Source organism: Rissa tridactyla, chromosome 4, assembly GCF_028500815.1.
Source record: "Rissa tridactyla isolate bRisTri1 chromosome 4, bRisTri1.patW.cur.20221130, whole genome shotgun sequence".
NCBI lineage: Eukaryota > Metazoa > Chordata > Aves > Charadriiformes > Laridae > Rissa > Rissa tridactyla.
The window spans coordinates 30,466,997-30,491,411 of record NC_071469.1 but is presented as its reverse complement, the minus strand read 5'-3'; the positions used below and the strand labels follow the sequence as shown (position 1 = coordinate 30,491,411).

General features: G+C 39.9%; 1 protein-coding gene across 11 annotated transcripts in view; it reads left to right on the top strand.

Moving 5' to 3' along the window:
• MIPOL1 (mirror-image polydactyly 1) overlaps nucleotides 1-21,398 on the top strand; it is a 195,513-nt gene extending 174,115 nt beyond the window's left edge. For 7 of the 11 annotated variants that reach the window (XM_054200339.1, XM_054200338.1, XM_054200337.1 and 4 more), the window contains one exon: nucleotides 15,046-21,396. In XM_054200339.1, the coding sequence (XP_054056314.1) occupies nucleotides 15,046-15,112 (67 nt within the window). In that variant the 3' untranslated portion in view covers nucleotides 15,113-21,396. Of the gene's footprint in view, nucleotides 1-5,365; nucleotides 7,958-15,045 lie in introns of those variants that run through there. The other 4 variants (XM_054200344.1, XM_054200343.1, XM_054200347.1 and 1 more) reach the window with 3 other exon arrangements.
• Nucleotides 21,399-24,415: the final 3,017 nt, after the last annotated feature.

The following is a 24,415-nucleotide window of genomic DNA, read 5'->3' as shown; positions in this document are numbered from 1 at the left end:
TTAACTAGTTACCTCCCTTTTAAAATCATACCTACATATGTTTAGTTGAAGTATACATTGTAGCTTGTATGCCTTCAGTCACTCCTTGTAGATAAGAATGGAGCTGGTTAATTAGAAATTGCAGGCAGAAGCACTGCACAAAAGAAACAAGTTTTACATTCACTGGGACTTAAAGCTATTTGTTTTGGAGGAACGACCAAAATGCCAGATAATTCGACTGGCTTTATTTAAAATTTTACAGATACGCTTCTTTAATTTTCATATTTCAAAACAATAAATAGGATTTAATGTCTTACTTTATTAAGATGTTACATTTAGATGTTCAGACTTCCCTACTAAAACTAGACCGCTTTTTTTTTTTTTGCTTACAAAACTGTATTCTGATGGATGTCAGATCCACATGTTAACTACTGGAATCTAGGAGTACAGCTTCATAGATATTAATAGTTTCACTGATTTGTGTCAGTAAATAATTTAGCAAATGTCAAAAGTGGTTTTGCCTTAAATGAAAACCACTGTGCTGCCTGCTGCTGTGAAGTTCTGCTGGGACTGAGTAGTTGGTAATCTTTTAATATCATATAGGGAATAATTTAATTCGTGCTGGCATTTTGAAATGTAAAGTGAGTTCTGGTGAGTTGTTGAAGAATGTAGATATAGAGCTAGTTTCTTAGTTACAGCAAATTGGCTTAGCTCTGTCGCACTGAGTTTCATTCATTTGTCCCAGTTAAGGATGTGACCTGTAGTTTACTTAGAAACAGATGCTGATGGGTACATTCAAAAGGTGAGCGAGTGAGGGCAAAGTGCTAAGAATCTTTTACTTGCTCTAGCAAGCCACAGAAGTCAATGGTTATGCGAGTTTGTGTGGAAGGAAATGGGGGGCCAAGGAAGACAACTGTTGTAGCAGTCACCAATGAAATACCAATGAAAATCAGCAATGGTTCTGGATGTTCAGAACTGGATCAAAAGTTATTAAAAGAGATTCAACATGGAAAAAACTGCTTGATGAGGACTGATGTGTTGGCTGCCTGGTGCAATGATTAAAAGCAGATTATAAGCTCCATGGGGCCCATAAGAGATACACAATCTCCACAGGCGGGGTTTTATGGTGTTTAGGAAACCCACACTAGCCAGATGGAAGATTCCCAGACACGCAAAACCACCACATACCCTGAAGAATTCTGCAGAGTGCAGCAGAGCTGATGCAAAGTTTCTTTGGCATGCAAGACATGAAGAGGAACATACGAAAGTCTAAAACACAAAATCCAGTAACAATCACATCATATCATATATTAAAATATTACCATTAACTAGGGTAGCAATAACAGGCAGTGTGAATTTATTGGATTTAGGGGTAATAGGCTTGGAAGTAGACTGCTCTAGGAATTTAGTGAGGAATTAAGACTAATTGAAATGTGTGAAGAAAGTCATGTGTGATCTAACTGAAAGCAGTACATAGTAGGGTCAGAATTTATTTAAATACTTGGAATTCTGTGCTCATGCCAGTGACTCCTCTCAGAAAAATTCCCCTCAGACTGCAATAATATGCATAGTGAAATGACGAATTAAAAAGTCTTGTAGAAATACCTGTTTGTTGTAATAAAAGAATTGAGTGGGCCAGTGAGGTTATGTGCAGCCTCAGAGAAATTCAACATACAGCGTGAAATCAGTTTTCTGGGTCTGGAGGAAATAAAATACTGAACTAGTATCCAAATCTAAGGTGAGCTGAACAAACTCAGTCACTGACGGCATCTTCTCTGGGCTGTTGTAGGTATGCCATGTTTCTGTATCACTAGGCAGATCTTGTTTCCCTTGGTAAAACTACTTTATTATTCATGCAAAGCTGTAATGAAACGTATTTTCTGCGTTGGATTCTATTATCTTTATTGGATGACACTTCACTTACCAATGTCCACTTCACTTACTCCATGTTACATTCCAGGTAAAATTTGCAGGCTGTGATGGAGGGGGTGCCTGACAACTTAGTACCACTACTACTGATAACTTCCCGGCCCAAAGAAGAGAGGACTTGGGTTAGCATAAGCAGAAAACTTCTGACTGAAAAAAATACAAAACAATTGACTTCTTGTCTTTTCTGCCTGCGTTCCTTGGAGACCCAAATGGAGAAGTACGTGCGGAACCAGAGTGATGCACACTGGTTGCACTGAGATCCACACAAAGCAGTGTGACCTCAGATGTTTTCTTTCGAAAGCTTCCTTGACATCTGTGTCCCCCCTGCCCCAGTTTTCTAAGTGTTTTTTTGGGAGCAGGATTACTCCTTTGGGGTGTACAGAATGGAAATGCGTTTCCTCCTCCATTTGAGGAGATCCTGGTTCAGATCTTCTGTATCTCAGGCGGATGTTTTAGCCATGCAAGTTTGGTCTGGATGCTCTCTGTTCCTTACCTTGAAGTAGTACCACATAGCAGAAAATAATACAGGCTTCTTGGATCAGAGAACAGTGAGTGGGCTACTCACCTCTGAGAAGCAAGACCTGGTTCTGACACTTCCCTTTAGGGCTTTTTCTCAGTTTTATCCGATGCCTGTTGAACATAAATACAGAGACAGTACCAGAACACCCATCTCCTATTTTCCAGGTGAGCGCCCTCAATCACCACCCACAGAATCACATCTTCAGGTCTAATAACATTTCAGTTGTTTCTTCTGTAGAAATTCATAGCTTCAGAACGAGAAGTAGAGAAGACTCTTCAGCTCTGGCGTGTACAGCTCTCCTGAGAAGTGGCAGATGTGGATTAAAACGAAGTTTTCCCTAGTTTGGCTGAGGGCTCTAGCTGGTAGCCAGTATAATCTTTTATACTTGTTTTAAAAAGGAGGAGTGGTAGCACTGCTTTTAGCTTTGTCACCTTAAAAGAAACAAGTGGCCTCAGGTTAGTTTCAGAGAAGGGCGGCTTGAGGACCTCTGGACAGCCTGGAGCAAGACACATAAACTGAGGGCCTGAAGCTTTAAAAAAAAACAAACGACCAAAACCAAACCCCCCTATTTGGCTAGTTTAGAAGCATCCTTCTCCTTAAACTAGTTGTTGCAAATCCCATCCCAAGTGCTGCCATGCTCTCTGTGCAGTCTGGAGGAGAAGCGCACCAGTGCAGAGCGCACGTGGAGCTGCAGATCCTGTTCTCTATACCAGAGTCCTGAAAGACAGATTTGGTGATGTTCAGAATTACTGCAGCTGACACCCTTTGTAGTACGAATGATTCATAATGTCTTTTGACGTCTCGTTCTCATTTGAAGATGGCCCTTAATAGAGCAGTTTGTGGTATCAGTACCACAAGTCTCATACGGTTACGATGTGTGATATTGCCAGAGCAGATTATGGGATATCGTTCTCATGGATATTTTGGGTGTGATAAATTACAGTGAGGCCTTTAGCATCTGACAGTTTATGATTGATGCCAGGATTATGTTCAGTGGCGTACTTAACAGAATGAAGACAAAAAATCCCAACCAAAGGGAATGACAGATAAGCCTTTCCTGCATTCCTCGCACACCCGAGATATCCATTGGCTGCAGGGAGTTTCACATGGATGAAGAATGCAAAACTGAGCATACAGTCTAAGACAAGTATTTATTTTCTTTGTGTAGCTATGGTTTACATTTACTTAACCTCTGCAAATTGTGGATTGCAGTGCAGATATTGTTTTCTTAAAGTATGGGTAGTTACAATATAAACACAAATATTTATCATCATTTGAATATTTATCATCTCAGTCTTTCACAAAAATATAAGCAGTGCTGAAACTTCATTCTCTCAAACACTGAAATGTATTCTATGAGAGTCAAATGTTTTCAGAGTCAACATAATCACAGCATCCCAGTTTTTGACCCGTGCGTTCATTTACAGTTTGCTTATAGCCGCTTCACAGAGATGGAAGTTTGTAGATTACAACATGGTTTTATTGATTTATCAGTAGCAAAATACACTAAGTATACTCAGTAAACTGGATCAGCTAGCTCTTGGGCTTGTATTGTATAATATCAGCTTGTTGTGGAATACTTCAGAACATAATCAGAATGTTGGCGTAGTTAACATCAATGGTGCAAACCAGACTTGCAAAGACTAATATTTAGTAAGACCAATAACACAAACAAATTAGATTTTGAAGTTGTTTGCCCAATAGGAAGAAGCATGCTGACACAGTATTTGTAAGCTTATAGTTAACCATTCTATGACAAATTATTAAATAACTTTGAAAAGCAGATTGACTGCTCCTTGGATAACAGCAAGAAAACTTTTTCTCAGACTTGCTTTTTTTTCCAAGACAATAAAATGAGTGTCACAGCAAATAATCATTTACTTTAATATTTTATATCCAAATAAAATAAGTCCATGGCATTTACATTGCCGTTACTAAATAGTATTTGGTTTGTTTGCAAGAGTCATTTATTTGTGGCTTGGCTGAAGGAATAAAAATAAATTTGCGGTTCTTTCTGTTAATACTCATACTGTTTCTTAACATATGCAAAAGATTGAATACTGTAAATGTGTGTGCAGAAGCTCAACAAAAAAACCCAGACTTTCTGAAGATCCTGAATTACGTATCTTTTAGAGAATTGCTGGATCAGTTCTTTACAGCAACAAATAGAAACAACTGACTAGGTCAACAAGGTATTTAATTTTAAGCAAACTTGAAATCATTTAAATTTTTCCATTAAAATTAAGTGTACCTTTACTGAAGCACAGGCTAGTTCTCCAAGGAAAAAATTACAGTTCATTATTCTAATGTAATACTGAGTCATTAATTAATAGCTAGATTTTTCCATAATTCTTTTAATTTTTTTTAACAATATTTTGTAGAAAGGAAAGATCAATTGTGTTTGTATGTAAGAGAGCTAACAACAGCTTTAACCCCATCATTGCCACTATTTTATTGGCAAGTTGCTTGGCTTTCCCATTCTACATTTTTGCTGTATGTGACGTGGGTGTAAGGATATATATCTAAACACTGAGTTTTTGGAAGGCTAAATCTTTAGGAACAAATTTTATCACCTCAGCTACAGAGTAAGGAATTTTTACCCATACAAAGTATCAGAATTCAGCCTTTGAGTGGAAGACATTGCAGGTATTGGAGAGGTGTATAATACGATTACTATATTTAGCACTTTATTCTGTGCCTCATATCCATCTCTATTACCTCAATTTTTTATTTGATAAGGTAATCATGTGAATTCTTTGATGGATATAACAGGTGAACATCTACATCTGATAAAAGGGATATCCGAACTGATGAACTCAACACAAAAGACGTTTCACAGATTTCTGATTTTAAATACTGAGAAAATATTTTACTCTATGCTTTTGGACAGTTTTGTGAATCTGATGTAAAGCCAAATTTTTATGCTTTCTTCAGCAGGGATTAAATGTTTTTTCTCCTACAATCAGTCCCATTGATGTCACCACCAGGCAGAATTGCCGCCACGGCCTGAGCCTGCAAGCTCACTAGTTCAGAAGAATTAAAGCTGTCCTCAAAATGAGCTGAAGGTCCACTGCTTCCCTCCTGTGTCAGCCTTGCTCAGGAATTCACTCACCTCCCAGGAGCAGGAGGAGAAGCTCATTCCCAGTCGGATGGAAGGAACATGGAGCAAAATAAGCCCATGGGGCCAGTGAAAAAAATCTAATGTGAATTATCTTGCTAGAATGGTGCAGAAGACAGTTGGAGACAGTCTGTCTGACGACTACTGGAGAAAGGTTACTGAAGCTTAGAAGTGGGAAGGCTTGTTTTTACCTTAATGGCCTTGAATGGCTGATAACAGGAAAAAGCCTATGAAGTATTTTAAGGAGCACTACACATGTGTAGAAGACACTTTGCTCTGTGATGCTAAGTCTCAGAATGTATTTTTAAAGCCCATTTTTTGTGTGTAAATGAGCGGTTAGGCATCTTTGCTGGTTTTATCCCTGCATAGGGGATCACCATCACCGTAAAAACATCACCGTAATAGACAAGATTCATGTTGATAACATCTACCTATAATATATTGTGAACATTAAGAGGAGGAGAGGGTGTTTCACTCGTGGATTTTTTGTTAGTCCACTACTAAGGGAAGACTGCTCTTATTTTTTATAGAAATACTTTTCAGGATTATGACTAAGTGTGAGTTACCCTGAAACCAGGGTGGGCACCACTGGATCACACTGGAAGGGTGAGGAGTTCACCTACCAGTCTGAGCATGTTACAAAGGACTTACCACAAGTGGGAGCTTAATTAAATGCTTTCCTCTTACATCCAAACCCATTTCCATTGTTACTTGATCTCTCAGTGATATCATAGAAGAAATTCCAGCTTGGACGATATCCCATCAGTTATGCCAGGAAGGCAAATCTATGGAAATATATCAAACCTATGTAAAAATCATTGGTTTTAACATAAAGTGGAGGGATTTGATAATGGTTTATAGGAAGGAATTTCTCTCCACAAGCTCCAGATTACTCTTGGTCACAAGGGTGGGAGCTGTCTAGAGCCAGCAAGTCTGCATCGGGTTTTGTAAAATATTTGTGGAATCAAGAAAAAAGCTCATGTTGTCTTTATTGTTTACGATATCAAGAGGAGTCTGCCAAAGTTGTGCTTTGATGGGATGTACTTGGGAAACAGCCGGAGTAGTACCTCAGTATTTGCAATTTTACAAACTCATTGTAAACATGACTTGACCAGAACATGCCCAAAAGGGGTGGAACTGGCTTGGAATAGGCAGCTGAGAGGTTCAGACCTGGCCTTACAAGGAAGGCTTGTTTGAAACATGCAGAAAGGTGTAATGTGGTGGTTTCAGACTGATACTTTTAAAGTTTAGAGTCTCTTAGTAACCCCATGCTGTACAGATCCGTAAATATGTATCAGTCTGCTGGTCCTGCATTTCATAAGGAATCCCATCTGTTTGTTTTGGGCAGGTTTGAAATACTATTTGTTTTAGATAACCGATTTTTGACATTGCTTTTAAATATTCCTGAAGAGGGATTTAAAACAAAACAAAATCCTCTAAAAAGTAGGTCCTTCTTCCATCTCCTGAAACACATCTCAGCTGGATATAGAATAAGAGAACTGGCTAGTTGTTACTAGTTGACATGGTCCAGAGCACGGATTGAGAAGCTGAGAGAGGTGGGCTCTGTATCCAACAATTTTAGGCTCTAATTCTGCATGTATTTATGCCTATACTTTTTCGGTTTTGTGCACATGAGGAACCCATTTCAGCTCAAGACTATTTATACATAAAATTAAACAGGAAAAAAAGTCTGTGGATCTTTTCAGTTTTCTTGATTGGTTGAGCGTCAACAAGTCATTTCACTTCTCTGCACACTGTTTTGCCGCATGCAAAATACACATAATGCAAAATAGAGCTGATGTCTGCCTTTTGAACACTTTACATAAAAGTTCTGAGCATCCATCCATGTTGTAAGCATTCAAAGCAAAGAATAATTGCTTTTCTGAGGTAGTATTGCTCTCAAGAAGATGGGAAACAGTTCAGAGACAGAGTAAGGTTGCCTGTGATTCATGGTACTCTAAGGATACCCAACATCTTCACCAATGGGCAGGATGAGTGTTCATCGGGAGTCGGTAGGAATTAATGTTTTTCCCCTCTTCAGAATGAATAAGTACTGTGACAAAATACTTTCTATAGGGAAGATATATTAGCGTAATGTAAATCTGCTAGCTTTTCCTAAGCAGATGACAGAGACTTCCAGGAAGTATTTGGCAAGAAAATTGACCCTTGCCTATTCATAACGGCACAAAGTTTCTGGAAATGCTTTCACTGTAAGGAGTAGGCTTTGATGTCAAGATTTCTCCTGCAAAAGAGACCACCTGTGACCCCAAATGGGTGGAAGCAGAAACTGTCGGTGCTAAAAGTAATCCAAGCTTATGGAATGAGGTATATAAAAGGGTTTTCTGGCATAAAATTTGCATATAAACTGTCAGACTCAAGCTGGAGTAATGAGGTGAAATTCTGTGATCTGATTAAATAATCTGATCGGTATCATTTGGCCATCATATGCCAATATATCCTCTATTTCAATTATTGTTAAATTTTTAACTTGCTTATATCAGTCATGCTCAGGTATGAATGGTCCATCCAATCGTGAGTCTCTGTCTGGTCTAATTGATAAGCATGTTGCAGATCTCAATTTACTGAAACACAGATGAGGTTTAGCATAGTAGTTACAGGGTTTATTTTCCTTTCTCATAAACTTGTTTATTTTAGGCAATCAATATATGCTGTCCTGAGAAAGCATTTGAAAGCAAAGGAGCAATACCTTTCACAAGGTGGCATTAAATCCAGCGTAGATGCAAAGTCCTGATTCTGTGTTATCCTGTACTGTGTAGCAATCTACATCAATGCAAAGTAGGGTGAAATGCTGTCAAAATAGACCAACTGTGTTTACCACTCACTTTTCCTGCTGGTCGTGATGGCACAAGGTGAATAGTAATGGTGAGCTAGCTCATAATCTTCCAAACAGAAGGTAGAGAGCAAACAATTTGACAAGATTAGTTATTGTGGACCACAGATAAAGGCTTAATATTTTAGCCAAGGCCTGTGTAAGCCAGGTTTATTTTGAAATATGTCTGCTGTCAGGAGCCCAACTGGCTGTATTTACTTCTAAGTTTAATCATATACAGAATTACTCTTTTGGGTTGAGAAGACGCTGAAAGGGATTTAATAGGAATGCTTGTTTTGTGACAGTGCTTTTCAGAGGCAGAATGGTTTGCCCTGCCAAATTTAAGGCCTGTAAGTTTAATGGAACATACTTTTTGGAGTGACATTACAAACAGTGTTGGGCAGGCAGGAATTGGCGGCGGTGCCTGGAGTGATTAGATTCAACACTGTGGTCTACCACGGTTTAGAGCTCGCTGATGCTGCTAAATCAGTCTCTAAGACTTGTGTTTTAAGACCAGAAAGGACCATTAATACCGGTCAGTCCAGCCACCTGTCTAACACAGGCCACTGGATTTTACTCGATAATTCCTGCATCAGGTTCAAAACCACTGCTGAACTCCAGCGTGTCGTTTAGAAAGACGCCCAGTCTCCCAGCCAAAAGATGCAGAGGGAACTTTGTTAAGTAGAGAGAGGCAGCCCGGTGCGTCTGAACCACGTGTAGCCTTTACCACTGTGATGAGTTGTGAAGGAATTGTTACAGACTGGTGTGTGACGGTTAAATGCAACCAGCAACGTTTTTTAGTGAGTCGGTCAAAAATTATTATTGTTCAAAAGGCAGGCTTCTGAGGTGGCAAAAGTAATACCTGAATTGAAGAATAAGAATCATTAAAGATTCACTGAGTGACCCAGAGGTAAGAGGGCGATGCCTCTGTAGCGTGGTAGATAGGCCACTCGCTGCAAGGTCATACCCTTACATTCCAGGCTTTGATCCAGTGAATATTTAAGCGTTTTATTCAATTGGAGCAGCCTCAACACTTGAAACTGCGAACAAGCCACCACAGCACCCGGTGTTAGCGCAGTGCTGCTCCCTTGAGAGGGAAACAGCTGGAGTCCAGTTCCGCCATACAGATAATAGAGCTGAACCAGTTTCCTCCAGCCTCTTGAGGAAATGGTCCTACCCAAATGACTGGTTTCTCGGTGAGACTGGTACCACAGCATCCTCTCTTCTCGGTGTCATTTGTTTCCTTGACTTTTACGGAAAGTGCCTGAAAACAAGTATTCCATTAAGGATTCGATTAAATATATCCAAGAGGAGGACTGAAGGAAAGGAGAAGAAAAGGAAAGGAAAGTAATTTTTTTTATTCTGAGGTGAAATTAAGTGAATTTGTTTGTATGACCACTCACCAAACAGGCAGTTATTCACTGAGCTCTATTGCTAAACTACCTATAATGCTCTTGTCCAATGCATTTTATTTACCTAATATATTTTCAAATGCTTGGTTTCTAAAGGGAATTAGTGTTAGCAAAACACATTCCACAAGAAGCCAGAAATCATGCAAGTAAGGCCATCTTCATAGTCTAAACCTAATCTTATCTACTGGAAAGATAACCAAGGGTTATAGTTTAGGTTTATAAGCCTTTATATAGCATTTCAAAATCCAACAGGGTTTTGTTTTTATCGCTTAACTCCTCCATCTGCAGGTAGAAGCTATTGTTTTCGGCTAGTCTATATATAGCTCTGCAGATTAGGACATAGGCTACTTGAAGGATGCCCTTTTCTTTCAGTTGGGTATCCATATTGGCTATTTCTGGGGCATGATACCCTGGAAGATCACTCTGTGACTGTATAATTCTGCCATATTCAGAACTTGTGGATAAAGGCCACTGCTGTCCTGCGGAGTGAGTTCCTTTGGCGAGAGATGTAGCAGTATGGGAGGATGTACTGATCCTTATGCAGTTGCAGATTTTTTTTGATCCCAAGCTACAGTTTAGAGCTAGACTTCTTCAGCAGAATAAGCGGAAGAGGAGAGCAAGCCAAAAATGCGCGTTTAAGTCGGCACTAGAGATGAGAACGCAACATTTTTGCAACTATACGTTCGGCTTCTGGGCTCGTGGAACAAACGTCTCTGTCAGTAAGGATTTTAAGTCTGCTTTACGATAGAGACTGATACTCAAGGGAGCAAAGCTCTGTAAGGCTAAAAATCAAAGCAGATTGTCAGACAGTTCAGGAACTACATAAGAACACTCCAAATAACAACATACACTCCATACAGGCATTTTGTCAGATGTATGCATACCTGTTAAGAGAACACAGTTTGGAATAACTGGAAGAGGAGTTGAGAATGGTTGAGAATTTGTCTTGGGGAAGACACACAGAGCAATGTTCTTGTTTAGGTAGCATTCCTCTGAAGTTGGGGACCTTCTTAAGCTTAGCAACACTTTTTAAAAGTACATATTCGAACTGGTAATATCATAGCAGCAAGCCCCTCCAGGAAATCTTTTTACTTCTGTATCAAAATACAGATTCACCTGATTAATTCCAATTTTGTATTGAGGAAGAATTAAGCCACTGCAATTCAAGACTCTTCACAATAGTGTGTCTCTTGCTAGCTTAAAAATAACGATGGACCCGATGTCCCTTTCCTAATTTGTGGGGGTTTTTTTATGTTTCCATTTCATGGAAGCACTGAGATGAGTATTCAAAAAGTAGGTAGTGTAAATAAAGAATATTTCTAGTTCTCATCTTTGTGCTTTTCATGGATTCGAATTATATCTATCCCAAAAAACACAGGACTTTTTTGACTTTGGGCATGTGCAAGTGAGTATAAATAAGACCAAAGTTGCACCTATCCACCTGAATATGTAGTTTATTTCTGTATTTTATATTCCATTTTTACTTATTTTGCATGCACACATACAGTAATTGTGTGGAGAATGCTGAAGCGGCATTTGCTCAGAGAATTTATTTGCTAAGGGACAAATTTTCTAGAATTGTTTAAGTATCAAGAAATAGCGAGGGTCACCTACTGGGATTTTCCAAAATCTCTGAGCAAGAAATTGGAGTGTGTAAGAATGAGGAACGAGACCTTAAGAGGTTTTGTTGAACATTCCTAAACATGTCTGTCTGTCCTTGCACATTTGGACCTTCAGCCCTGCAGCTGAGTTGCCCACTGTATCTTTCTGTCTGACCTAAAGCACCAGCTGAAATACTTTCTTCTTGAATGACTTGTTTCCTTGCTTCACGAAACGCAAATTCAGTGGCTGTCTGCCTTACATCTCAGGAGAAGATAGTGTCATATTGTGCATTTAATTTATGCTATGAGGACTGTTTCCTTCACAAGCAAAAAGATGAATGTCATTTGTTAAATCTGTGTCCTAGTATGCGGTCAAACATAGTCAGTATTGCTTTCAGTTAAGTAAAATATGTTGAGATTATAGTGGCAGATGCATCATGATTTCAGGGCATGCTCTAGTGACAGAGACTGTAGGGGGTTTTTGTGTGTGTGTGTGTTTGGACTTGATGATCTCAAAGGTCCCTTCCAACCATGAAGATTCTATGATTGCACAAAGTAATAAAAGTTGCTTTCTTCAGGTCAGTGTCTTCCATATTTTGAATAAAACTCTGCAAACATTGAGAATTTTAGGGTAGTTCCCAGCACCTCCCATGAGTCTGTTTAGATATTTAAATTACCTTTGGTCTTGAGGTATAAGGCTATCCCTTCAGTTTACCATGGATTAAAATGCCTAACCTCTGGAAGGAACTGCCTGCAGCATCCCACCGGGCTGGGTACAGAGCCTTATCGACAAGGGGCGATTCTGCCACCCGCACCCCTTGCAGGTAGCATCTCATTGACACAAACGGCCTTGTTAGCTGCCTTTTATTACTCACAAAGAAAAATGTTGCTTAGTGTGAGTCGGGATGGCAGAGTTGGGCCCTTGGTGAACAAAGAGTCCAGGATTATCGTTCCGAAAAGCCCCCTGAGGCCTGTATCAAGAGTTATTAACCACTGATTCAGCCCATAGCTTTATTTTGTAGGCTTAAGTGGGATTTCAGTGGTATATTGGGTCTTGTGTCTGTGTAGGGGTGAATTTTGCCCTCTGTTATTTTATCTTATAAATAGCTGTTACAGTTTCTCTTTTACATTATTGTTTAAATCTCTTTCAAAGGTATGGTTTCTTAATCCCCTGCTGCTTTTTTTTTTCTTTCTTCTAATAAAGAGTAAATAAATTTGCAAATCCACACATGACTGAAACAAAAGGCAAATAAGCCCTGCACGGTTTGTGTTTGGTGCAGGATACCTCATTTTGATGATTTCAGTCATCATTCATTTGAAAAGTAGAAGCTATGATTGTTAAGCCTCATTATTTTCAATGAAGCCTGACAGTTTCAAGGTTAAACAGAAGACAGCTACTTTCATCCCAGTGGTATTTCTCTCCAAACATGGGCAGCTCTTCGCTAACTCGTCTGCTCTGGTGTGCAGTGTCATTGCTTGGTCACAGAGTGGTGCACATCTAAGCCTAATTGCAGGACAGCGTGTAAGCAGTGACCTCCAACCTACGTCTCCCCAAACGAAACCTCAGCTATTGGAGTCATTTTTCCCCCACTTGCATAAACCATGCAGTATTTCTTTTGAACTGAACAGCGGTTTAAATAAGCCATGATCTCAGATTTTGCTATTTTTCTGCTGTCTCCCAGAAAACAATTTGTGGCCCCAACCTTCTGTTTGTCCTGACAATTTGAAATGTTTCTCCTGCACTTTATGTCTCTGAAGCACGTTAAAGAGGGTGCTACTGTGAGAGAGAAAGAGACCTCCAGTGATAGTTAAAGTGGCTGAGAAAGCTGCAGTGCTTCAGAACATACATGCTATTAAAAGTGAGGACTGATCTGCCATTGCTTTCTGAAATTGCACATGGACTAGCAACTGATCTAACAGGGAAACTTCTCAGCAAGGGAGGCTGAGGAAAATATGACCTATCAGTAACTGAGTTAAAACCCTTAGAACCCAGAAAACATTGATTTATCCACTGTGAGAAAACTTTCAGGAGCAAATAACTTGTGAAAGCCCTGACTTCATACTTGCAGGGACTGACTGCACTGACTGTCTGGGTGCTGCCTCCATAAAGACAAAGAAGTGCAGTAGATGCCTGTTACAAAACCAGGAAAAATGCACTAATTGATTAGAAAGGAAAAACGATACATGGAAAACTGAAGGGAGAGGAGTAGCGAAGCAGTAGTTTTTCACCTGGGCTTTCAGTCCTTTAGAGTCCCTGTGAAACAGCAAGAACCAGCTGAACTTTCCACATACGTTTCCTGGTGTCTGATAATTACATTAGGGTGGTGAATTCTTAATCTCGTTTCAGGAATTAAGTCACCTGGTGAGTACAATGAAAGGTGTAGCTTCATGGTGCTTGGTGGTTCCTGGAAAACAAGAGTGTTTCAATACGTACCATGTGTGTTAGTCATGACTTGTGACAATAAATCCAAGAAGTGTTAACTAGTTTTCCTGCACTGAAGTTACTAATGCATCCATGAGATAAAATGAATTTTGCAGTTTTGATAAAGCTGTGCTATTTTTATTTCCTATCTGCATTCCTCGTATTGTATAATATATTAAAAAAAAAAAAACAGTCCTGTCTTTTCAGATAAGAAAAAGTGGTCAACTCGCAACAGTGAATACAGCTATTTGAACCTGCAACTCCTTTTATCCATTACGGAAGTTGTGTGTATAGTATGCTGGACATGGTTCTAAAAGTGTTCTACTACACACACTGTCTGCTTTTATATAGTTAGTTTATTTGTGGAAGAACTTTCATTGAAGGATTCCATAAAATACAGATATATTGAAGAAATAGCTTGAATTCGTGGTTACTGGAGTGCTGAAGATAAATGTGTGCAAATGGAAAACCCTGAACAAATTTAGCTCTTTGTATCTGCCTGCCTACTTTAACAGAAGGAAAGAACAAATTAAGCTAGTAAGATGCTGGATATGCTTATAGCCTGTGCCTTAAAACTAAGAGAGGATTAGGCGGCTCGCTGTCCTACTTATTTAGACTGTTAATTTTTCTGCAGTTGTGTCGACACAATAATCATACGGGCCATCTTCGAAATATCATCGTCCACATCCTCAGAAACTTGTCATGTTGAGTATTTTGAAAAAGTTTTTGAGATAAAACACATGGGGTTTTAGGCATAAATTTATAAACTGGACAATTAAAGTATCTGTTGGATAACGGGCAGGGTATTTTTTAAGGGGAAACAGCAGCTAAGTGTTACATTTAACGAGAGCCACGGACCACTCATATTTTAAAAAGTGCAAGAATTGAATGTGCGGCTTGCACCAAAGTGTAAATGCGCCATGGGATTGCTGCACGGGGTTTTGTGTTAATGCCTTATGGGGACCTCAAATACTACGTATACTACAAAAGAAAAGTGAGTTGATATGTACCACTGGCTGCAAATGGATTGCGTTGTAGGTTAAAAAGTTCTCCGTAAGTTGTCTGCATTTTCCCTTAATGTCTGTCTTTTACAGTAGTGCTTTGTTTCTGAGCGTGACCACCACCAGGACAGCTTGGTTCAGTGCAAACACTGTCTCTTTCAGCCAGAACATTCCTAACGTTAGCTTCCTTTTTTTTTTTTTCTCTCCTCTCCCTCTCCCCTGCCCCCTCTCAGGTTGGAAAGGCTGGTGGACGTCCTGAGGAAGAAGGTTGGAGCAGGGACCATTAGGACCGTGATCTGATTGAAAGCTCTAGTCTAAGGAAGCATTCACATCTGGTGACCAGGCTGCTTCATTCAGCACTGTGTAAACACTAAAGCCTTAACTTAGCAAACAGTTGTTAGAAGTGGGACACTCCAGCGACATTCCAAGCTGAGATAAAATCAAATCATAAATGTTTAACTACTTTGCTGCTGAGTTCTCTGATTTGTTGAAATGTTTCACTGCAAACATATATTTGTTTTTAAGCAGATGCATTGTGGCACTGTGTACTGTGAAAAATGATGTAGATGCTTATTTTAACAGTCTGTCCTCTCGACGTTACTAGACTATAGTCTGCTGCAAGGCACAGCTTGATCATGTGTTCAAATACTGCAGGCTTCAGGTGCAAAATCCTGCAAGGCAGTTTCAAAATTAAAATCCCTTGTGTCATTTGTGAGACTGCAAACAGCCCAGTATTTGTATGTTAAATATATTAATTGATAAAGTAGGTTCACAGTCAAGAAATATCTCTGGCTAGTATATTGGAGATTTTTTCCTCCTTACTCATAGCCCATTGAATTGCAGCTAGTGACTGTGGCTATGTCTAAGGGAAGGATATATGTATAGCTTTATACAGTGGTTGAATAGCTACTGCTAGTTCATGGCGTTTTCAGCGTACGTTAAAAAGAAATGTACCATTGGGTTTCACTGGAGGCACAGCTTCATAAATCGCAACATGAAAGCCTTGTGACACTGTACAGTATGTCAGACAGGGGGGAAGGCTTCCTGTGTTGCTTTTAGTCTCTCCTCTGTTGCTTCCTATGAGGGAAAATCTCTCAAACATTCAGAAACCACCTTATACAGTCAAAATTCACCTATTCAGTGTAAGGTGGGTCCCTCACCCCTTTCTTACAGGACTTTGTGCCTGCTTCTTCTAGACCTCTGATTGTTCTGCAGAGCAGGAGTACCATCCAGAGGTACTCCAGAGGCCAGACTGTCAACCCTCTGCTTTGTGTACTCCTGAAGTGCCCCGGGACTGAACTCTTGGGCTGAAGGATAGACTCCTACATGGAGGGGAGAAATTGAGGGCTGAGGAGGAAAATTTGGGGTACACAGACACTATGGACCTTACAGATACAGGAGAGTCACACCTGTATATTGTATTTGTTAAGTTTGTCACCCAAACATCTCCCTGTATTCTGTGTCTTTGTCACATGACCAAAGGTGAGCAGAAGAGTCAGGTCAGCACTCTTACAAACCTGCTCAAGAAGGCAGCTGCAATCTCTAAACAGCCCAAATTCAGTATTGAATCTCAGGAGCACAGTGGGCTTTAAGCTACTGTCAGGACCAGCGAGCTCAGGCAGGGTGGACGTAGCTCCCTAAGGCTTCCACTTGCCTTCCCTGCTTTGTGTTTAATGCTGTTATGCTGTCTTCCCTCTTAATGTTTGCTTGTACAGATGTCATGATAGGGCAGTCTAGCTGAAGAAAATCAAATTTTAATTTTGGGTAGGGGGACACATTTCAATGCCATTTCAACCTTCTTCATCTGCAGACCTAAGCTCCTCCTGATTTCAGTTGACGAAACTGAAACTCCCTTGCAGGGAGATGACTAGCATTCCTCCATGCCTAATTTACCCAAGTCACTTCTAGAAACTTCTGAAGTGCTCCTTTTTGACCTTTGGTCAATTCTAAGACAGCCAGTGAGTCTGGAATCTCTCCCCCACACTTATTCAGTGGGAAGAAAGATTAATGCTTCCAGAGCAGAGGACTGTCACCCCCTGACTCCCAGCCCCTTCACCAGCTCTCTTGTGCCCGTCTGGCACTTGGGTGACTGTAGCGGTTTAACTCCAGCCAGCAACGAAGCACCGCACAGCCGCTTGCTCACCCCCAGTGGGATGGGGGAGAGAATTGGAAGAGTAAAAGTGAGAAAACTCATGGGATGAAATGAAGACAGTTTAATAGGTAAAGCAAAATCTGTGCACGCAAGCAAACCAAAATGAGGAGTTCACTCACTACTTCCCATCTGCAGGCAGGTGTTCAGGCATTTCCAGGAAAGCAGGGCTCCATCACACGTAACAGTTACTTGGGAAGACAAACGCCATCACTCCCAGCATTCCCCCCTTCCTTTATCTTCCCCCAGCTTTATATGCTGAGCATGACGTCACATGGTATGGAATATCCCTTTGGTCATTTGGGGTCAGCTGTCTTGGCTGTGTCCCCCCCAGCTTCTTGTGTACCCCCAACCTGTTCACTGGTGGGGTGGTGTGAGAAGCAGAAAAGGCCTTGACGCTACGTAAGCACTGCTCAGCATCAATGAAAACATCCTTGTATTATCAACACTGTTTTCAGCACAAATCCAAAACATAGCCCCATACTAGCCACTATGAAGAAAACTAACTCTATCCCAGCCAAAACCAGCACAAAGACTCAACTGCTCTTTTTCCTACTGCCCTCATTGTGCTTTAGCGCGCTAAGTCAAAGACAAGGTCTCCTGAGCTGTCAGTGCTGTTGAAACGTTTCTGCTCTAAGGAAATGGTAAAGAAGGAATAAAGATAAAAATGTAAAGACTACTGTACCATGCTAGACCAAAGGTCTAACTACTCCAAAGACTGCCTTTGACAATAACCAGTAGAAGATGCCTAGGAAAGGGTATAAAGTCCGGCCAACACAAGTGACCTTACTCCCGAATGGTCTCCCAGTAATTTGTTATTTAGGGGCTTTCTGAGCAATGGTGTCTTTGTATTTAGCAGCATTTTTTCATGACCTGTTTTTGAATCCATTTAAACTTTCAGTATCTGCTTGTTCCTGTCACAAGGACTTATGCAGTTAATGATGCATTGAGTGAAGAAACATTCCCATTTCTTTGTTATGAGCCAGCTCTATTCATTTGCTATCACCTAGTTTTTCTATTAGAGAAACGGTGAACAACCTCTCCTTCTTCATATTGTTTCCAGGTCCCTCATGATTCTACATATTTGGCATCCTTCCCCCACCATCTCTTTTCCAGAGAAAATCCCTAGTCTCTTGTAGAGAAGCTGTCCTGTGTTTTTAATTGGCCTTGTCATGCTAATCTATTTCTTTTCCAGTTCTGCAGTGTTTCTACTGAGATACAACCAGATTTGTGCCTGGTATTCAAGATACGGACAAATTGTGACTTTAACAGTTGTCATAACAATGTTGTCTGTTTTATTCTCTATGCTACTTGTAACCATGTTTAGCATTGGATTTGCTTTATGGCAGATGATTTCCTGGAATTAATATTTCTGTAATAACATTAACAACTCTAGATCTCATTCCTTAGTTATAATATTCAGCTCAAAGGTTATCATAGGGTGTATGGGGACAGAACTGTTCTCTGAATGCATAACGTTGCATTTATGGGTACTGAATGTCATCTGCTGTTTTAGCATGACCATGAGCTCCTATTCTATCTCTTTTCACAGCTCACCTTTACTACTCACAGTAACATAGTATCGTCAGTATCTCCACACTGAATACGGACATATGAAATAGCGCTATCTCCAAATTAACTCCCTTTTCAAGGTGATTTCTTGGTTAAGTTGAACATGGGCTCTGGGCAAAGATGCCTGTAGGACAATAAGGTAACTTTCCTTCACTGTTAAAATGATATATTTATTCTTACCCATTATTTTAATCTAACTGTTAACTACTTATTTTTCCATGTAAAGATCTTCCCTCTTACTCCTTGGCAGCTTTTATGAGGAAGCTTGTTTGCTACTTTGGAAATGCAAGTTTACTAAATCAGGGCTTGCTTTCCACGCATGAATGTGCTCAGTTACTCTCTAGGAGAATCGAGAAGTCTTCAACTTGCCCCAAATCTTTCCGCCTCTGAGCAAATAGTCTTGTGAGTGCAGGCTTCATACAGCAAAACTGTTTGACCTCCATCCTTTTGTGTCAGCTGGCTTTGTTTAGGAAGGTAGGATTGCTCAGGCAAAAACAGTCTAGCAGGCTTAATGTCAGATACATCTGGTTGTGGGTAATAACTCCATTCGGTAAAATTAGGTGATAATTTTCTTCACAATTTTCTTTTTGACACATTGTACCTAAGTGAAAAAATATTTTTTGACTCTGTGCTGTCTTGTACCAAATAGCCTGAAATTCAGTGAACTTTTTAGTTAGGGGTTATTATCATCCTGTACATAAATTACTTTGAATCACAATTAAATTAGGTGTTGATTTTTAAAATTCAGCTAGAAATGTTTGTCGTCATTGAAAAGGACCTTGGGAAATTTACTGTGCTGAGAGGTGAAGATGTGGAAACGGTTGGGTTCTCGCTCTTCCTTGTTAACAACCTGGTGTGTGGTCTTTGGCAAATCCCTTAGTGACAGCCAGAAAAGGTATGCAGCCCGTGAAGAGGTGCCTAGGCTCCTCGGGGGAGTTTGCAAAAGCATCTACATGGCTAACGTCAAAACACTTTCGCTTCCTCACCAGCTGAAGTGAACAGCAAAAGCCCCACAGGTCCAGCAAGGCAGGCCCAGCCTTTAGTGCCCTGGGGTGAATGTCTGGCCCCATTGAACCCGGCCTGAGTTTTGCCTTTCGGGGTAAGGAGGGCAGGAATTCTGGTCTGGCGTGTAGAAATAGGCAATAACGATAACAAGGGTTAATTGGCTTTTATCATTTATTCATTGAGAACTGATTGATGTCCATGCAGAGCTCTGAAGGTGAAAAGAAGCCTGCCCTATATAGCAGACAAATGCAATTGTCACTTCTGTCCTAATTTATGAGAGAAGGATGAGATTGCATCAGATTAGGTACCGGGAGTAGCAATTCATTTGCCTCCCGATGGAACAGCAGTTCATGATGAAAGGTGGCTCACCACAGGCAATGCTTATGGTGACGGTTGTAATTACTGGTCAAATTAGTGTCCCTGCTGTCTTGAAGAGCACTGATATCCTCAGAAACGTCCTTCCCCTGTGAGATTCTGTGTGTCTCTCTTGATGATCCTGCAGCACGTTACGCGTTGGGAGCCATTTCTGGTATATGCCAGGGTAAAATATGTAAATAGCATCATGTTGGCTCGGGATAAGAGCGTTATTAATGCTTTTCAGCACTGTAATTATATTCATAGTAAGCCTTCCCTAAGCCCTCACTAATTAACAATATTGTGACAAATCAACTTTAACAGAAAAGAACTGTGGACCTTTAGTCATTTAGTACTGTTTTTCATTCAGCCCACAGCCCAAAATTGGTAGCAGGGTTTTCTGTACTAGTGTTGGGAAAACTGCTGATATTTGAAAAGTTCAGAGCCAGCTCAGTCTTGTTAGTGGAATCCTGTAGATGAAGTCAGTTTGATTCCTCTTTAAATATATTCACAGGAAAGTAAGATTCATTAGTTAATCATTAATGTAGGGGAATATTAAAACTGCTTTTACAAATAAGCCATCATATTGAAATAGTTTAGTAATGTCAATATGTTGTCATAGGCACATTTCTTTCTTTATTCCAAATCACAGTACGTTTTACAAGATACCTTAATTTTCAAATTAAACGGCTTTATAAATATTTTTATCAGGTGATCAAGATTTGTAACATCTTTAATCCACGTACACAAATGAACTTGCTATCTAAATGTCAGGATTTCTCTGAGCCTTTATCTTCTTCATTTGGAATAATTCCAGATGAAAGCTGTTAGGTTTGTTGGGTTTTTTCTTTTTAATTTTTACCCCCTAAGATTCTCCTGCCGTGCAAGAATAAGCTGTGAGGCACACGAAATCACTGACCGGCAGTTTCTCTGATACCGTGCTTGCTATGATCGCAGCGTTACACGTACTGACCCTTATCGCTGTGCCATTTCACATCACGTCTGCAGAGCTGGACTTTCTCTGTTTGTTCTTCTCATGCATTGGTAAATAAAATGTATTCACAAGTCCAAAAAACCAAAGTGGTGTTCTCATATTAGGTTGATTATAAGTCAGCTGTTGAGCTTCAGTGGTCTAAACATTTCAGTCTTCAGTTTTGTTGGGAGCACACGTGTTCTGGGAGGCTTTTAAACAAATACTTGAAATGGTTGAAAGATTTACATTGCCAGTGCCTGGCTAAATATGTAGTCTTTAGAAAAGACATGGTTTATTTTGGCACCATTTGAAAAACTCAAATATTTTAAACATTTGTTAAGTTCAAGCTTGCACATTTGAACTAAAAGTTTGCATTCCAAAATTGCATCTTGGGTTACCTGTCTCTCTCTCTTTTGTATTTTATAATCCCTTTATTAAAATAGTCTTTGCAAAAGAAGTTGGACTCTGGGGTTGTGTGGTTTTGGGGTGGTTTTTTTTTTTTGTTAATTGTAAAATATTGCCATTAACTTAATCAATTTTAAGGTAACATTTACCTGGTAACTCTCTTCAACTAAGCAATCGAAACACGGCACCAGAAGGGTTTTCAGAATTTAGGGCTTCATGTCGGTAGCCAAGACTTGGTTGTAAAATTAATCAAATACAGGAATAGAGGCCAAATCCTGCAGTGCTTTATTCTTAGTCACTCTATGTACTGTCATCGGTAAGTACTAACCCTGATGGTGAGTGCAGGGCCAGGCAATAAAGAAAGCAGGTTGAAAAGGTGTACTGAACTGATAAAATAGAATAGCTCAAGGAAAAGGAAAAGCTGTCTTTCACCTGGAGTTGGTTTTCTTTTCCTTCCCTTGGCAGAAGCAGGAGGGGGAGGGGGCAGGGGCAACGTCTAGTCTAACCTTTTATTTAAAAAAAAAAAAAACAAACCCTTTTATTTTCTCCCAAGTTTTCACCTGAAACTTGCCCTGAAATTTAAAAAGTTGAGAATGTATAAATGGAAACCACCATATTTTGTTTAAAGCCTGCAAGAACACCCATTCAACAAGTCCTGGAGCACACCGTTACAGTTGTGCGCGTGCTTTGGGGTGTTGCCCAGCCAGCGGCCGGCTGCTAAGGGTCACACTCCTTTCTGAGATGCCATCATCAGGAGGAGTTTGACATGTTCTCTCCATGGCTACCATGGTCCAAAGGTCCGAACAGTGTCACACTCACAGTTTATCGTTATTTGAATGGCTTCTGAACGTGATAGAAGAAGATCCATTGTTATATGGTAAAACAGCGATATACCAGATAGAATTGGTCACAACTACTTCCCAGTGGCCATGCTAAAGCAAGGTTATGATAAACCTTGTAGAATACATTACATGAATTTACGATGATTGATACTCACACTTGTGCACACTGTATTTCATATAAAATTGAAAAATTTAATGGTTTACTAAAGAATTCAAAGGATGGAAGCGATGGTATATTTGTTCATGAGCTATTAGCAGAAATAATTCCAGAGCCAGACTTACAAAAGCGAAAAAAGAAAATCAAAATATTACGATGCAAAAGTTAAGAACTACCTTGGTACTACTCTCATTGTCTGAAGCCTCAGGACTTTGTTCATTAGTATTTGACTTCCACTGATGTAGTGCCACTATTTCACAAGTTTTGTTATCAAAGAGGTAAACTGTTTTCAAGAATCAGTCTATGAGAAATGAGGTTACTGATGTGTAAGTTGATATCCATATCAACTAGCTGATATTATAAATATCAACTTAGACATTGAAATTTTGCTTAGAAGCAAGATTTCAAGTGTCTGTAAGTAAGAATCAGCTTTTCAAAAAATTAGTTTATTTCTTCACTTGGATATTAACTTATTCAGAGAACATACTCAACTCAGGTGCGGCCTCTGTGAAAGCCTACTAGACTAGAAATAGAATAACAAACAGCAGGAAGTCTCCATCAACACATGCTCATAGCACTAATATCATCCCATTTGGTGCTTTAACATGCCATATAAAATTTTCGGCTTTGTTTCTTCCACTTTATATAGGGAAAATTTTCCTTCTCACCCCTAACATTCTACCAATCCATGGAGAACATCAATATTACAGGTGATGGTTACTAAACATTACCGGTAGAGTAAAGCAAGAGTGGGAGGTGCACAAATAGATAAAGATTCGGTATGTGATCAGTTATGGCATTTGTTATGTCAGTTGTTTTAAAACAGCAGTGGCAGAAAATGAAATGCTTCAAGCTCTGACTGTGGAATGGCAGACCCGTTCTACCACTTGGCCGTATTCTCTTTGGTGGGGACACTACCCTCAACCACAGTCCAAAAATCTAGGCCTCCATATCCACGTCATCGAATACAGTTATGGAGCTGTGGGGCTCCAAAACACCATATCAAACACAGGGTTACGAGGCCTCAATGTGTGATCCTGTCAGAAAACAGAAAGACGTGGGTAAATCATAGCTTTGATTTGGACTCTTCTTCCCATTAGACAAGGAAGAACAAATCAGGACACCTGGACTGCCCCGTTGTTGCTAACAGGGGAAGTGCACGATAGAAATTAAAGTTTGACTAGAACAGCAGAAAGGAATTGGGTGAAATCCAAAAACGCCTGAGTGTGGAAGCTTTCCCTGCTTCAGATGTAGAAAAGGAGGAAAAGTTGTTACAATGAGTGACAGAAAGCCTTTGCTTTGCTGATACGTAGAAGTCTTGAAAACTTCATGGAAGTCAAAGCGAGGTACAGCTGTTGTAATATTTGAAAGTAGGCGTCTCACTGAGGTCAAAGTTGGTGTATGAGCATAAGCCTAGGAAATTTGTTGAAATTTGGTTGTGTTCAGTTTTTTCACTAAATTCTTGTTTGATAGGGCAAGCTACCTTTGTTCTAAATTTCAAATAAAACAGCATTTCTAATTACCTTTTAGCTATCTTGGTCACTGTATAATCAATATGAAAATTGGCAGTGTCCCCTCTACTTCTCTCAGGTTGAGCAATCGAAAAGGCAGTTGTCCTATCGCTAAGGCTTTCTTGGTATAAATATGACACAAAAAGTTATGATACCAAAATTGTAAATATTGAATTATATTTAATAGGATCTGATCCCTTTTACAATTTTCATCAATAAATCTCAGCACACATTTAAAAGGAAAATAAATAACAATAGTACTTTATTCCCAAATGGGTAGAAGAAATGCCTAAATAAGCATTTGACTGTATGTTGTATTTCTTCTCTCTGTGCTTGATTAGAATTGACTAAACTAGACTGGGGATTTTCCGGGCAGATCTTACCACTTCTGTTGGTGCAGGCAGCACTGCCAGGTGTGGCTCTACTGTGGCTCAGGTGCACTCATGAAACGCCACCTCTTGCCATCCACAGCTCTTTAGCACATTTCTAATAGTTCCCACTCTCCAGCTTAGAAAGTCACGGCTGCTTCTCTTCAAGTGAGTAGAGAATGGGCAGGGCTTGGTTAACCTACCTGATTTTGGCTTAGCCAAAAGGGGGCTAAGAGGCGCTGGAGCCTTTTCAGTGGCCCAGACTGG